At 42.2% G+C, this 17,224-nt stretch overlaps 1 protein-coding gene across 2 annotated transcripts in view; it reads left to right on the top strand.

Annotated features, from left to right (window-relative positions):
• Window positions 1-17,224, top strand: part of igsf21a (immunoglobin superfamily, member 21a) — a 289,747-nt gene that overhangs the window by 183,510 nt on the left and 89,013 nt on the right. For both annotated transcript variants that reach the window (XM_029775134.1, XM_029775135.1), the window contains exon 4: window positions 12,587-12,705. In XM_029775134.1, coding sequence (XP_029630994.1) covers window positions 12,587-12,705 — 119 coding nt within the window. The remainder of the gene's footprint in view (window positions 1-12,586; window positions 12,706-17,224) is intronic.

Here is a 17,224-nt window from a genome sequence, read left to right as displayed (position 1 = left end):
TGTGTCACGTTCTGACCAGTAAAGGGGTAATTTGTTATTGTAGTTTGGTCAGGACGTGGCAGGGGGGTATTTGTTTTATGTGGGTCGGGGTGTGTGTTTATGTAGAGGGGTGTTTGTTTAGAGTTTCCGGGGTTTTGGTCTATGTTCTATGTTAGTGTATTTCTATGTCTGATCTAGGGTGTTTAGTTCTATGTTTAGTTAATTGGGATTGGGCCTTCAATTGGAGGCAGCTGTTTCTCGTTGCCTCTGATTGAAGGTCCTATATATAGGGGTGTGTTTGTTATGGGTATTGTGGGAGGTTGTTTGTGCACTGCTATGTTTAGCCTGCATTACAGGTTAGCTGTCGTTCGTTTTTTCATTTTGTTGTTTTTGTATAGTGTGCGTCATAAAATAAAGATGAGCATTCATGTACCCGCTGCATTTTGGTCCACTTCCTACGATGGCCGTTACACCTTGACCTTTTCCACATTTTGTTGCTTTATAGCATTATTCTAAAATGGATTAAATACATTTTTACCCTCATCAGTCTACACACAATATCCCATGAAAACAAAAGAAAAAACAGTTTTTTAGACATTTACAACTTTATAATTATATAAAAAAAAATCTGAAATATCACATTGACATAAGCATTCAGACCCTTTAATCAGTACTTTGTTGAAGTACCTTTGGCAGCAATTACAACCTCAAGTCTTCTTGGGTATGACGCTACAAGCTTGGCACACCTGTATTTGGGGAGTTTATTCAATTCTTCTATGCAGATCCTCTCAACCTCTGTCAGGTTGGATGGGAAGCATCGCAACACAGCTATTTCAAGGTCTCTCCAGAGATGTTCAATCGGATTCAAGGCCGGGCTCTGGCTGGGCCACTCAAGGACATTCAGAGGCTTGTCCCAAAGCCACTCTTGCTTTGTCTTGGCTGTGTGCTTAGGGTCATTATCTTGTTGGAAGGTGAACCTTCGCCCTAGACTGAGGTCCTGAGCTACGTGGAGCAGGTTTTCATTAAGGAACTTTCTGTACTTTGCTCCGTTCATCTTTCCCTTGATCCTGACTAGTCTCCCAGCCCCTGCTGCTAATAAACATCCCCACAGCATGATGCTGCCACCACTATGCTTCACTACAGGGATGGTGTCTGGTTTCCTCCAGACATGACACTTGGCATTCAGGCTAAATATTTCAAGTTGGTTTCATCAGACCAGAGAATCTTGTTTCTCATGGTTTGAGAGTCCTTAACCTCCCTGGGCGAGGTGGGACGCTTGCCTAGTCAACAGCCAGTGGAATCGCGTGGCGCGAAATACAAATATCTCAAAAATGCTATAACTTCAATTTCTCAAACATATGACTATTTTACACCATTTTAAAGACAAGACTCTCATTAATCTAACCACATTGTCCGATTTCAAAAAGGCTTTACAGCGAAAGCAAAACATTAGATTATGTCAGGAGAGGACCCTGCCAAAAATAATCACACAGCCATTTTCAAAGCAAGCATATATGTCACAAAAACCAAAACCACAGCTAAATGCAGCACTAACCTTTGATGATCTTCATCAGATGACACTCCTAGGACATTATGTTATACAATACATGCATGTTTTGTTCAATCAAGTTCATATTTATATCAAAAACCAGCTTTTACATTAGCATGTTATGTTCAGAACTAGCATACCCACCGCAAACTTCCGGTGAATTTACTAAATTACTCATGATAAACGTTCACAAAATACATAACAATCATTTTAAGACTTATAGATACAGAACTCCTTTATGCAATCGCGGTGTCAGATTTTAAAATAGCTTTTCGGTGAAAGCACATTTTGCAATATTCTGAGTAGATAGCGGCTAGCTTTTTTGACACCCACCAAGTTTGGGACTCACTAAACTCAGAATTACTATTAGAAAAATTGGATTACCTTTGCTGTTCTTCGTCAGAATGCACTCCCAGGGCTTCTACTTCAACAACAAATGTTGTTTTGGTTCCAAATAATCCATAGTTTTATTCAAATAGCTCCGTTTTGTTCGTGCGTTCAGGTCACTATCCGAAGGTTGAAGCGCGAGCGCATTTCGTGACAAACAATTTCAAAATATACTTAGAAGCATGTCAAACGCTGTTTAAAATTCATTTTAATGCGATTTTTCTCGTAAAATAACGATAATATTCCAACCGGGCGACGTTGTATTCATTCAAAGGCTGAAAGAAAAAAATGAGAATTCTCGTGAACGCGCCTCTCAGTCTCACTGTCCCCAGGCTTACCACTCACAAATTCTCCTGCTGTTCTTCGCCCAGAGACAGCAGACACCCCATTCCACTTTCTGGCGCCTTCTGAGAGCCAATGGAAGCCTTAGAAAATGTCACGTTACAGCAGAGATGCTGTATTTTCGATAGAGATGCAACAGAAGGACAACAAATTGTCAGACAGGGCACTTCCTGTATTGAATCTTCTCAGGTTTTGGCCTGCCATATGAGTTCTGTTATACTCACAGACACCATTCAAACAGTTTTAGAAACTTTAGAGTGTTTTCTATCCAGATCTACTAATTATATGCATATTCTCATTTCTGGGCAAGAGTAGTAACCAGTTTAAATCGGGTACGTTTTTTATCCGGCCGTGCAAATACTGCCCCCTAGCCCCAACAGGTACCTTTTGGCAAACTCCAAGTGGGCTGTCATGTGCCTTTTACTGAGGAGTGGCTTCCGTCTGGCCACTCTACCATAAAGGCCTGACTGGTGGATTGCTGCAGAGATGGTTGTCCTTCTGGAAGGTGCTTCCATCTCCACAGAGGAACTCTGGAGCTCTGTCAGTGTGACCATTGGGTTCTTGGTCACCTCCCTGACCAATGACCTTCTTCCCTGATTGCTCAGTTTGGCTGGGCAGCCAGCTCTAGGAAGAGTCTTGGTGGTTCCAAACTTCTTCCATTTAAGAATGATGGAGGCCACTGTGTTCTTGGGGAACTTCAATGCTGCAGAAATGTTCTGGTAACCTTCCCCAGATCTACACAATCCTGTCTCGGAGCTCTACGGACAATTCCTTCGACCTCATGGCTTGGTGTTTGCTCTGACATGCACTGTCAACTATGGGACCTTATATAGACAGGTGTGTACCTTTCAAAATCATAACCAATCAATTGAATTTACCACAGGTGGACTCCAATCAAGTTGTAGAAAAATCAAAAAAATGATCAATGGAAACAGGATGCACCTGAGCTCAATTTTGAGACTCATAGCAAAGGTATGAATACTTATATAAATAAGCTATTTCTGTTTTTTATTTTTAATACATTTGCAAACTTTTGAAAATACTTGTTTTCGCTTTGTCATTATGGGGTATTGTGTGTGGATTGATGAGGAACATTTCTTATTTAATCCATTTTAGAATAAGGCTGTAACGTAACAAAATATGGAAAAAGTCAACGGGTCTGAATGCTTTACTAACGCCTCAATGTCCTCCTGTGTGAGATCGCTTCAAGTAGAAATATTACCACTTCCATGTCAAAGTCAGATTAGGGTTGCAAAGAAACGGTATACTACTGTAAACTTTCTGAGTATACAAGTAAATTACCAGAATTTTGGTAATTTTCAAGGAATATATGAAATATTATCAGATGACATCTAGTGGCATTTTTGGGTACTTCAGATAATCACAGGTGTCTGTAATTTATCAAATCAAAATTTGTATCAAATCAAATTATTTCAGTCCCTCTGTGTTGGCATTATCACAACGGAAATACAGTTGAAGTCGGAAGTTTACATACACCTTAGCCAAATACATTTAAACTCCGTTTTTTCACAATTCCTGACATTTAATCCTAGTAAAAAGTCAATGTCTTAGGTCAGTTAGGATCACCACTTTATTTTAAGAATGTGAAATGCCAGAGTAATAGGAGACAATGATTTATTTCTGCTTTTATTTCTATGTAAACTTCTGACCCACTGGAATTGTGATACAGTGAATTATAAGTGAAATAATCTGTCTGTAAACAATTGTTGGAAAAATGACTTGTGTCATGCACAAAGTAGATGTCCTAACCGACTTGCCAAAATTACAGTTTGTTAACAAGAAATTTGAGTGGTTGAAAAACGAGTTTTAATGACTCCAACCTAAGTATATGTAAACTTCCGACTTCAACTGTATATACTTGTGCATGACACTTTTTTTTTGACTTTTTGCATGACAGAAGTACTTTTTCCAACAATTGCTTACAGACAGATTATTTCACTTATATTTCACTGTGTCACAATTTCAATGGGTCAGAAGTTTACATACACTGAGTTGACTGTGCCTTTAAACAGCTTGGAAAATTCTAGAAAATGATGCCATGGCTTTAGAAGCTTCTGATAGGCTAACTGACTTAATTTGAGTCAATTGGAGGTGAACCTGTAGATGTATTTCAAGGCCTACCTTCAAACTCAGTGCCTCTTTGCTTGACATCATAGGAAAATCAAAAGTAATCAGCCAAGACCTCAGAAAAAAAGTGTAGATCTCCACAAGTCTGGTTCATCCTTGGGAGCAATTTCCAAAAGCCTGAAGGTACCACGTTCATCTGTACAAACAATAGTTCTCAAGTGTAAACACCATGGGACCAAGCAGCCGTTATACCGCTCAGGAAGGAGACGCCTTCTGTCTCCTAGAGATGAACGTACTTTGGTGCGAAAAGTGCAAATCAATCCCAGAACAACAGCAAAGGACCTTGTGAAGATGCTGGAGGAAACAGGTACAAAAGTATCTATATCCACAGTAAAACGAGTTCTATATCGACATATCCTGAAAGGCCGCTCAGCAAGGAAGAAGCCACTGCTTCAAAACCGCCATAAAAGAACACCATCCCAAATGTGAAGTACGGGGGTGGCAGCATCATGTTGTGGGGCTGTTTTGCTGCAGGAGGGACTGGTGCACTTCACAAAATAGATTACAACATGAGGATGGAAAATTGTGGATATATTGAAACAACATCTCAAAACAGCAGTCAGGAAGTTGACGCTTGGTCGCAAATGGATCTTCCAAATGGACAATGACCCCAAGCATCCAAAGTTGTGGCAAAATGGTCTAAGGACAACAAAGTCAAGGTATTTGAGTGGCCATCACAAAGCCATGACCTCAATCCTATAGAAAATGTGTGGGCAGAACTGAAAAAGCGTGTGCGAGCAAGGAGACCAACAAACCTGACTCAGTTACACCAACTCTGTCAGGAGGAATGGGCCAAAATTCACCCAACTTATTGTGGGAAGCTTGTGGAAGGCTACCCAAAACATTTGACCCAAGTTAAAAAGTTGAAAGGAAATGCCACCAAATGCTAATTGAGTGTATGTAAACTTCTGATCCACTGGGAATGTGATGAAATAAATAAAAGCTGAAATAAATAATTCTCTCTACTCTTATTCTGACATTTCACATTCTTAAAATAAAGTGGTGATCCTAACTGACCTAAAACAGGGAATTTGTACTAGGATTAAATGTCAGGAATTGTGAAAAACTGAGTTTAAATGTGTTTGGCTAAGGTGTATGTAAACTTCTGACTTCAACTATATATACTGCTCAAAAAAATAAAGGGAACACTTAAACAACACATCCTAGATCTGAATGAAAGAAATAATCATATTAAATACTTTTTTCTTTACATAGTTGAATGTGCTGACAACAAAATCACACAAAAATAATCAATGGAAATCCAATTTATCAACCCATGGAGGTCTGGATTTGGAGTCACACTCAAAATTAAAGTGGAAAACCACACTACAGGCTGATCCAACTTTGATGTAATGTCCTTAACACAAGTCAAAATGAGGTTCAGTAGTGTGTGTGGCCTCCACATGCCTGTATGACCTCCCTACAATGACTGGGCATGCTCCTGATGAGGTGGCGGATGGTCTCCTGAAGGATCTCCTCCCAGACCTGGACTAAAGCATCCGCCAACTCCTGGACAGTCTGTGGTGCAACGTGGCGTTGGTGGATGGAGCGAGACATGATGTCCCAGATGTGCTCAATTGGATTCAGGTCTGGGGAACGGGCGGGCCAGTCCATAGCATCAATGCCTTCCTCTTGCAGGTACTGCTGACACACTCCAGCCACATGAGGTCTAGCATTGTCTTGCATTAGGAGGAACCCAGGGCCAACCGCACCAGCATATGGTCTCACAAGGGGTCTGAGGATCTCATCTCGGCACCTAATGGCAGTCAGGCTACCTCTTGCGAGCACATGGAGGGCAGTGCGGCCCCCCAAAGAAATGCCACCCCACACCATGACTGACCCACCGCCAAACCGGTCATGCTGGAGGATGTTGCAGGCAGCAGAACGTTCTCCACGGCATCTCCAGACTCTGTCACGTCTGTCACGTGGTCAGTGTGAACCTGCTTTCATCTGTGAAGAGCACAGGGCGCCAGTGGCGAATTTGCCAATCTTGGTGTTCTCTGGCAAATGCCAAACGTCCTGCACGGTGTTGGGTTGTAAGCACAACCCCCACCTGTGGACGTCGGGCCCTCATACCACCCTCATGGAGTCTGTTTCTGACCATTTGAGCAGACACATGCACATTTGTGGCCTGCTGGAGGTCATTTTGCAGGGCTCTGGCAGTGCTTCTCCTGCTCCTCCTTGCACAAAGGCGGAGGTAGCGGTCCTGCTGCTGGGTTGTTGCCCTCCTATGGCCTCCTCCACATCTCCTGATGTACTGGCCTGTTTCCTGGTAGCGCCTCCATGCTCTGGACACTACGCTGACAGACACAGCAAACCTTCTTCCCACAGCTCGCATTGATGTGCCATCCTGGATGAGCTGCACTACCTGAGCCACTTGTGTGGGTTGTAGACTCCGTCTCATGCTACCACTAGAGTGAAAGCACCGCCAGCATTCAAAAGTGACCAAAACATCAGCCAGGAAGCATAGGAACTGAGAAGTGGTCTGTGGTCCCCACCTGCAGAACCACTCTTTTATTGGGGGTGTCTTGCTAATTGCCTATAATTTCCACCAGTTGTCCATTCCATTTGCACAAGAGCATGTGAAATATATTGTCAATCCGTGTTGCTTCCTAAGTGGACAGTTTTATTTCACAGAAGTGTGATTGACTTGGAGTTACATTGTGTTGTTTAAGTGTTCCCTTTATTTTTTTGAGCAGTGTATATATATATATATATATATATACACATGTTTGCCTGATTATAAACCAATAACTTAGTGAATACCATTAGTGTTTAATATGATGGTTTCAGCATGAAATATCCTCTATACTGTATATATTTTGACAGACTTGTAATTATTTTATTTTACTATGTCTATATGTCTTTGTTGATAGTGTTTTCAAACCAAACGGGTGGCAGTTGTGAAAAAAGACAATAGTTGGAAGATGCCATTGTTAATTAGATGCTTTTTTAATTAATTAGGCTATTTTCTCTTAAACCATATGGTCTATCTAGTAATAACTAATGGACAATATGGACACAGACATACAAAATGTATACTATATATGAATACTTTTTAAAAAGTTATTCAAGTATAAATTACCAATGTTACCTCAATTGCGATAGATTACCTTTTAATCGCCAACATTACAGAATATTCTGGCAATTTTGGTAAATTACCAGTAGCTTTGTAACCCTCCCTGTGACTTACCCATACTACTGAGGGAAAATAAGTTGTTGAAGGTGTTTAAAAATGTATTCCATCAGAGTGAATATTTAATAGGAAACACAATGTTAGACATACAACCTTTTCCCCATTCCTAAATTTGAAGGACAAGTCCCGCTGTCATTCTTCAACAGGCTTCACAGAAAGACTCTCGCTCAGGAAAGAAATCCGTATTGTGAGGCTTCTCTGTGACCCTTTGCCTCTGTTTCACCTATCTTTCCATGCCTTGCACCATCTTGTCTAAGAGCTGTCTTCTCAGAATCTTCCTCTGTTCTTGTGTGGGTTAGGCTCCAGACAACCATCCAGGCCTATGGACAACAACAATATACAGCTTTGTGTGTAAACACAGACTTGGGACATACCAGCATACACATAGTGGCCTACAAAGCCATCCCCCTCTCCCAGCACAGAGAATCACAGTGTTCACATAAATGGCGTTGTGTTTAAAATAGGAGTGTTTCCTCTCCAGAGGAAACACTGGCGGAGACACAGTCTGCCTCTGCCTTACTGCCTTACACACCTTTCTAGTCTCTTCATATCTTTCTCCTCTAGGCTAACAGTCTTTGTTTCTCATATACTTACATCAGACAATCCCCCTAGCCAGCCTTAATGCAGGGATACAAGGCTCCTGCACTTAAGGCTAAGAAGAGCACAGTGAAGCAGAAGCCCAGTTCCTGACACCACGTTAGCTGATTTGCTGCAGAGATTGTCTGGCTGAGCTAACAGGGACCACTCTGTGCAGTGTTCTGTCAGGACGACTCTCTCTCTCCCTCCCTGTCCCTGTAACATAGCACAGCTTCCAGGCATGGACAGCACAGGAAGGGCTGCAAGAAGAAAACACAGAGTTAAACAGAATAGTCATTACTCCCCAGGGAGGATTGATATCTCTCTCTCTCTCCCTCTCTCTCTTTTCCTCTCCCTTTCTCTGCTGTTTTTGCTGCTCTTCTGAGTGGCCTCATTGCCATCGATCCTATCCTGGTGTGTGTGTGTGTGTGTGTGTGTGTGTGTGTGTGTGTGTGTGTGTGTGTGTGTGTGTGTGTGTGTGTGTGTGTGTGTGTGTGTGTGTGTGTGTGTGTGTGTGTGTGTGTGTGTGTGTGTGTGTGTGTGTGTGTGTGTGTGTGTGTGTGTGTGTGTGTGTGTGCGTGTATTTCTATTTTGTGAACAGTATGTAGTTTGTTGTTTTGACTGTACTGTGAGATATAGTCATTTTTTGTGCTGAGTCACTTAATGATACTATTTCTAATGACAACAATGTGTGACTAATGACACTATTTTGATTCCCTGAACTTCTAACTTTCAAGGTAAACTACTTCTTGGAGTTTCAGGGACAAAGGACAAACATTCACTCACACACACACACACACACACACACACACACACACACACACACACACACACACACACACACACACACACACACACACACACACACACACACACACACAGATTGTATTGCAGCCCCTCACCTTGGTGTGGTTTAGTGTTAATCAGCTTTTTATTAGTTGCTGATTAATGAGCCATGGCAGAGTGGAGGAATTTGGGAAATACTTTTAAAAACACTGTACCCATAATGCAGCATCAGTGGTGTTTGAGAGAGACAGGCAGACAGACAAACAAAGAGACAGACAAACCAAGAGACAGACAGACAAAGAGACAGACAAAAAGACACTGAAAAGAGAGACAGACGGAAAAGAGAGACAAATGGAACAGAGAGATAGACAAACAGACAGACGGAAAAGAGAGACAGACGGAACAGAGAGACAGACAGATGGAAAAGACAGACAGACTGAAAAGACAGACAGATGGAAAAGAGAGTTACAGACAGACAGATGGAAAAGAGAGACAGACAGACAGACGGAAAAGAGAGACAGACAAAGAGAGAGACAGTGAGAGAGAGAGACAAAGAACGAGACAGAGAAAGACAAAGAGAAGAAGAGATGTGCTGGACTGGAGTCACATGGCAGTTGGTTGGCACAGCTAGTGGAGCCAAGACACTAAGAGGGATGCCAGGATAATGCCAACATAGGTACCACTGGTGCCAGGGCTCTCATCAAATCGTCATAATCACAGTTTGTTAAAGTGCCTTCGAAACTAGAATTAGTGGGTGAAACTGCATGCTACTCCAAAAGGAAAAAGCATTTTTTTGTGGTCAACATTGTTATTATATCAGGATTAATTTGTGAAACAAATTCCAGTGGAAGGGACATCTGGTCAGGATCCAGAGCACTTTGTGACATCGGCTGATGTAAAAAGGGCTTTATAAATAAATTAGATTGATTGATTGATGTGATCCGGCTCCGTTCCCCCCTACGGAGCCGTGAGGGGAACGGCACCTCCGTACCTTCAGGCTCTGATCAGTCCCTACACCCAAACAAGGGCACTAAACTCATCCACCTCTGGCCTGCTGGCCCCCCTACCTCTGAGGAAGCACAGTTCCCGCTCAGCCCAGTCAAAACTGTTCGCTGCTCTGGCACCCCTATGGTGGAACAAGCTCCCTCACGACGCCAGGACAGCGGAGTCAATCACCACCTTCCGGAGACACCTGAAACCCCACCTCTTTAAGGAATACCTGGGATAGAATAAAGTAATCCTTCTAACCCCCCCCCCCCTAAAAGATTTAGATGCACTATTGTAAAGTGGTTGTTCCACTGGATATCATAAGGTGAATGCACCAATTTGTAAGTCGCTCTGGATAAGAGCGTCTGCTAAATGACTTAAATGTAAATGTAAATCTGACATGCTGGAAAAAATGAGTGGCTGAATGAGAGCAATGTGTGTGAGATGCACAGTGGACTCCCATTTTGCCCCCATTCAATATAAATGAGCTTACTGTCATTCAATCATTGTGTGACTATCATGTTGGTGAAGTGTTTTGAAGCTGGAGGCCATTGTTGAATTCAGCATTAAAACAGCCATGTCATGTAAGAGATTAGGTATAGGATTAGAATTGCATAGTTTATGGTAGAATGTGACTGCCACTGAGTCTCTATCAGTCAGCATCAGCAACCGTTGAAACATGGGGCCTCTCCATAGTGATTGTGGTCGTGTGCTCTATACAGGCTGGGGGTAGGAAGGGTGCACGATGGCCCCACACAGGGTTGACTGTTCTCCAACAGAATTATCTAATTTTATCCCCCACCCCCTTACACACACACACACACACACACACACACACACACACACACACACACACACACACACACACACACACACACACACACACCACTGCTGCTGAACTCATCAGAGCTACGGTGCTCCGAGTGCCCTGCCGCTGTTCCAACAGAGGTCTCCCTCTGAAATAGCTGGGCAGCAAGGACAATTGTTCCCGTTTTGTGGAAATAAATCACAGGGCCTAAATGCGACTGGTGGTGTCTCACTTTGATTATCGCTGTTGACACATTAGGCGGAAACAGAATACAGATTGAGCTCACAGGCCTTTCAAAAATGGCCGTTTCCTGGTAATCTGCTGGCTGCCTGAATAATTTGCTGTCCTTCATTTCTCCACACAAACATGGAGGCGTTGCTCCTGAAAAAGAATTACGTTTTGGTCAAATTATTGCTTCCTGAATTTCAACAAGAGAACAAAAATGTTGTATTCTGACATGTGCATATCTGTTGTTCACCTCCTTTCGACATCATTCACTATGGACAAAAGCAGGAACACTATGAAGGACAGTCATGCAATTTGCAAGTGGGATGAATTAACTGAATTCCACTTCAATATTGATTTCCACTTCAAAATGTCCAAACTATTTCCTGTCTGAGAAAATAATGTATTATGAAGAAAAGAAATCGATGTACACTACCGGTGAAAAGTTTTAGAACACCTTCTCATTCAAGGGTTTTTATTTATTTTTACAATTTTCTACATTGTAGAATAATAGTGAAGACTTCACCACTTTGAAATAACACATATGCAATCAAGAAGTAACCAAAAAAGTGTTAAACAAATCAAAATAATATTTTATATTTGAGATTCTTCAAAGTAGCCACCCTTTGCCTTGATGACAGCTTTGCACACTCTTGGCATTCTCTCAACCAACTTCACCTGGAATGATTTTCCAACCGTCTTGAAGGAGTTCCCACATATGCTGAGCACTTGTTGGCTGATTTTCCTTCATTCTGCTGTCCGACACATCCCAAACCATCTCAATTTGGTTGAGGTCGGGGGATTGTGGAGGCCAGGTCATCTGATGCAGCAATCCATCACTCTCCTTCTTGGTAAAATAGCCCTTACACAGCCTGGAGGTGTGTTGGTTCATTGTCCTGTTGAAAAACAAATGATAGTCCCACTAAGCCCTAACCAGATGGGATGGCTTATCACTGCAGAATGCTGTGGTAGCCATGATGGTTAAGTGTGCCTTGAATTCTAAATAAATCACAGACAATGTCACCAACAAAGCACCCCCAAACCATAACACCTCCTCCTCCATGGTTTACGGTGGGAAATACACATGCGGAGATCATCCGTTCACCCACACCGCGTCTCACAAAGACACAGCGGTTGGAATCAAAAATCTCAGACCAAAGGACAAATTTCTACCTGTCTAATGTCCATTGCTCGTGTTTCTTGGCCCAAGCATGTCCCTTCTTCTTATTTGTGTCCTTTAGTAGTGGTTTGTTTGCAACAATTCGACCATGAAAGCATGATTTACGAAGTCTCCTCTGAACAGTTGATGTTGAGATGTGTCTGTTACTTGCACTATGTGAAGCATTTATTTTGGCTGTAATTTCTGAGGCTGGTAACTCTAATGAAGTTATTCTCTGCAGCAGAGAGAACTCTGGGTCTTCCATTTCTGTGAAGGTCCTCATGAGAGCCAGTTTCATCGTAGCGCTTGATGATTTTTGCGACTGCACTTGGCTGTTTTAATGCTTTGAATGAGTAGGTGTTCTAAAAATTTTGACCGGTAGTGTAAATGTTTTTATTATTGTGTGTGCTTTTAATTACGTTTTTTTCTGTCATGTCTCTGCAGGCTCCCGGAGGTACGGATCTCGGACAATGGGCCTTATGAGTGCCACGTGGGAATCTACGACCGAGCAACAAGAGAAAAGGTGGTCTTAGCATCGGGAAATGTCTTTCTCACCGTTATGTGTAAGTAATTTATACTCTGTAGTCAGCCTGTGACTGTGAATATGCAAAAATGTCTATCTCTGTTCTACTCTGACGTTCTGCAAGATTAATCAACATGTTCTGCTGTAACATGTTCTGGTGCCTTTCTATGGAAATACATTAAAGCAGCAAAAAAATACAAGAAATCTACCTCAGCACTCCTTGTGAGTGAAGGTAGCAGGCAGACAGCCATGAGAGTAGTTGGACAAGCTAGAGGAAATGTCAAATAGGTTAAAGTTGACACGCACTACTGACACACACTACGAACAGTTGTACTACTGAACTGAATGCAGTTCTAAAGATGTAGAACTGTCAAGTTTTGACAAAGAAGAAGAATCATCAGGTTTAAGCAAGTAATCATAATCATCATCATTACCCTTAGCTCCCCTTCTCTGACTGGTAGTGAACATTTCTCATAGTGTGTACTCAGCAAGTTTGATGGATGACACTCTGTCTCGGTGTGATAAAGAGTGCATGTGTCGGCAGAGGCACTGTTTTTTTGGAGATTGTACTATATCAAACTGTAACACAATTTCACCTACCCCTACTGAACCCCAAGTTCCCTACTAACAGGATGCATGACTGCCAAAAAAGAAAGACAAAATAACCTGAACCTTTCCCCTCTCTAATGCTGTCTAATGCTGCCTCTGAGAACACTGTGAAGACCAGGATTTGAACCTGTCCTCCCATCCTCTCTCTGTATAATTACAAACCCATTTCACTGCTATTTTGGAGAATGACGTGTTTCTTTGTCTTCCCATGTTTCTGCCAGTGACCTGAGGAGCTGCTTTTCTCACTCACTCTTTGCCATAATTGTTGGTGTAACTTTCTCTAATGACAGCTGGCTCACTGGCATTTAAAGTCCGGCAGCAAGTTTTCTTATGTACAGCTTATGTATCGCTAATTATCAACAGTAACATTTCTCAGACAAACAGAAGAAAAAGAAAAACACAAGGACATGGTTAGTCCATTAGCACATTTTGTTCCTTTGCCATATTGCCAATGGCTGTTGACATTAGGCTGCAGGTTTACCCAAAGACTACTTCTGGTTCTCATAGCTCCTCCGCTGACCTTCACTTTCCCAGAACGATGCAAAACCATTCAATAAACCTGAGATACCGAACCGGATTAACTCTTCACAGACGTAAATTAACAGATCTTTATCAATGGGAGAGGATTCAGCCCAAGTTAACCCCTTAATCGTTTAGGGGTGGTGGTGGTGGTGGAGATATATGGATGATACAGCCAGGAGAAAGTGTGAACACTATCAGCTGGGTGTTAAATCTCCACTCTGGTGGAGGAGAAGAAGAATGGCCTCTGGCATTGTGGCTAATTGCCGTCTAAACTGAAACAGAATTATTCATAACCTATTAGTGTGCCAAGTTCACTAGGAAGTGAGAAAAAAAGGAGAAGGGAGAAAGAAAGAAAATGAGTGAAAAAAGTTAATTAATAGGAAGCAGTACATGGAGAGTATTTCAATTTCTTAAAGGGCTTCATAAATAAGAATTATAATTTTAATGATTTCCCTGCCAAGAAATGAAATCACTCAGTTTCAGAAGGCCAAACCTCGAACTCTTGGTACCTCTGCCACTATCTTTCACTCTGGGAACGTTTGAGATGTCTTTGCTTTCATCCTCAGCTGCTTAAATTTACAGTGGTTTGGTGATGCCTCAAGGCATGGGAGACCTCTGCCTTGAGGATTATTAAGGCAATGCTATTATAACCAATGGTGACCGTTTTCTACTAAAACTACATCTCAAAGATATGCTAAAGAAAATAAAATTGGTTTTCTGATGTCTTTTTTCTCCAATGGAGTCAAAAGTTTCACTGGCTAGAGAGCGCTGGAGAAAACATTTGAGTTCTATATCCCTGAAAATCGGAAGCATCCAGTTGTTGGCATTGACAACTCCGCGAAAGCAATGTGGAAAAACAATGTCCAACAAATACGGAGTTTTTGCCCCCGCCCGCCCCCTCCTGCCCATCTGGAATCCTCTAAGGATCCGGATCACATTCGGAGGAATTTGTTACTTTACGCACGCCACGTAGCTGCTGCTTACACACCCCCCCCCCCCCCCCCCCCCCTTGACTCACCTTGGTCAATCACTGAACTGATCAATTAGCTCAGTTGGTCAGGTGTGGTGCCTAGTTTGAACAAAATGCTGCAGTATCTGCGGCACTCCAGGAACAGGGTTGCCACCCCTGATGTAGCCCATCTCTACCTCATATTTCTGAACAGCTGAAATAAACCCTGCGGCAATTTGAATGAACGTTCTGAAAAATTATTAATGAATGCTATACAACCATCTTAGTCTTTTGTAAAGTATATTGGAGTTGCACAAGCAGTACGTGGCCCTTAGATCTCCTGAGTGGGGCAGTGGTCTAAGGCAGGGCATTGAAGTGCTAGAGACATCACTACAGACCTTGGTTCGTTCCCAGGCTGTGTCATAACCGGCCGTGATCGGGAGTCCAATAGGGTGGAGCACAATTGGCCCAGCGTCAATCAGGTTAGGGGAGGGTTTGGCCAGGGGGGGGTAGGCCATCATAGTAAATAAGTATTTGTTCTTAACTGACTTGCCTAGTTAAATAAAATTAAAATAAAGACAATGCATTGGAGCAAAAACAAACAGTGTTGTGTGATGATGTAAGCTAATCTTTATAGTTGCTGCCATATTGTAGGCACTAGCCAGAGTTCCTGAAAACATTATGTACAGTAACTCCCCACTTGAGTTTAGCATTAGGGCAAAAAGCAATCTGCGTTTTAACCACACACAGGCCCTACTAACTTCTATTTAACTTCTCAATGAACATGCAAGTACCTCACATCTAGGCATCCCGAGCATGTATATCAGAAGAGCACCCTTAGCGGAGTCGTCAACAACCGGATGTTCCGGTTTTCAGGGGAAATGGAAGAAGAGCCTGTGACGCAAAGTCCTCTTTTGGATGTTAACATGGCGATACGCCATCTTACAGTGCCTTACAAAAGTATTCATCCCCCTTGGCGTTTTTCCTATTTTGTTGCGTTACAACCTGTAATTTAAATGGATTTTTATTTGGATTTCATGTAATGGGCATACACAAAATAGTCAAAATTGGTGAAGTGAAATTAAAAAAAATTACTTCTCTTAAAAAATAGATATATATTTTTTTAAATGGAAAGTGGTGCGTTCATTTGTATTCACCCCTTTTGCTATGAAGTCCCTAAATAAGAAATGGTGCAAGCAATTAATTTCAGAAGTCACATAATTAGTTAAATAAAGTCCACCTGTGTGCAATCTAAGTGTCACATGATCTCTCACATGATCTCAGTATATATACACCTGTTCTGAAAGGCCCCAGAGTCTGCAACACCAATAAGCAAGGGGCACTACCAAGCAAGCGGCACCATGAAGACCATTGAGCTCTCCAAACAGGTCAGAGACAAAGTTGTGGAGAAGTACAGATCAGGGTTGGGTTATAAAAAAATATCCGAAACTTTGAACATCCCACGGAGCACCATTAAATCCATTACTAAAAAATGGAAAGAATATGGCACCACAACAAACCGGCCGTCCACCAAACTCACGGACCATTAATTAGAGAGGCAACAAAGAGACCAAAGATAACCCTGAAGTAGTTGCACACCTCCACAGCGGAGATTGGAGTATCTGTCCAAAGGACCACTTTAAGCTGTACACTCCACAGAGCTGGGCTTTATGGAAGAGTGGCCAGAAAAAAGCCATTGCTTAAAGAAAAAAATAAGCAAACACGTTTGGTGTTCGCCAAAAGGCATGTGTGAGACTCTTCAAACATATGGAAGAAGGTACTCTGGTCAGATGAGACAAATATTTAGCTTTTTGTCCATCAAGGAAAACGCTATGTCTGGCGCAAACCCAACACCTCATCACTCCGTGAAAAACACCCCCACGGTGAAGCATGGTGGTGGCAGCATCATGCTGTGGGTATGTTTTTCATTTGCAGGGACTGGGAAACTGGTCAGAATTGAAGAAATGATGCTAAATATAGGGAAATTCTTGAGGGAAACTTGTTTCAGTCTTCCAGAGATTTGAGACTGGGATGGAGGTTCACCTTCCAGCAGGACAATGACCCTAAGCAAACTGCTAAAGCAACACTCGAGTGGTTTAAGGGGAAACATTTAAATGTCTTGGAATGGCCTAGTCAAAGCCCATACCTCAATCTCATTGGGAATCTGTGGTATGACTTAAAGATTGCTGTACACCAACGGATCCCATCCAACTTAAAGGAGCTGGAGCAGGTTTGCCTTGAAGAATGGGCAAAAATCCCAGTGGCTAGCTGTGCCAAGCTTATAGAGACATACCCCAAGAGACTTGTAGCTGTAATTGCTGCAAAAGGTGGCTCTACAAAGTATTGACTTTGGGGTGTGAATAGTTATGCACGCTAAGGTTTTCTGTTATTTTGTCGTATTTCTTGTTTGTTTCACAATAAAACATATTTTGCATTTTGAAAGTGGTAGGCATGTTGTATAAATCAGATGATTCAACCC

This window comes from Salmo trutta, chromosome 14, assembly GCF_901001165.1.
Source record: "Salmo trutta chromosome 14, fSalTru1.1, whole genome shotgun sequence".
Taxonomy (NCBI): Eukaryota; Metazoa; Chordata; class Actinopteri; order Salmoniformes; family Salmonidae; genus Salmo; species Salmo trutta.
The sequence above is the reverse complement of the archived record's forward strand: the minus strand, read 5'-3'. Positions and strand labels throughout refer to the sequence as shown.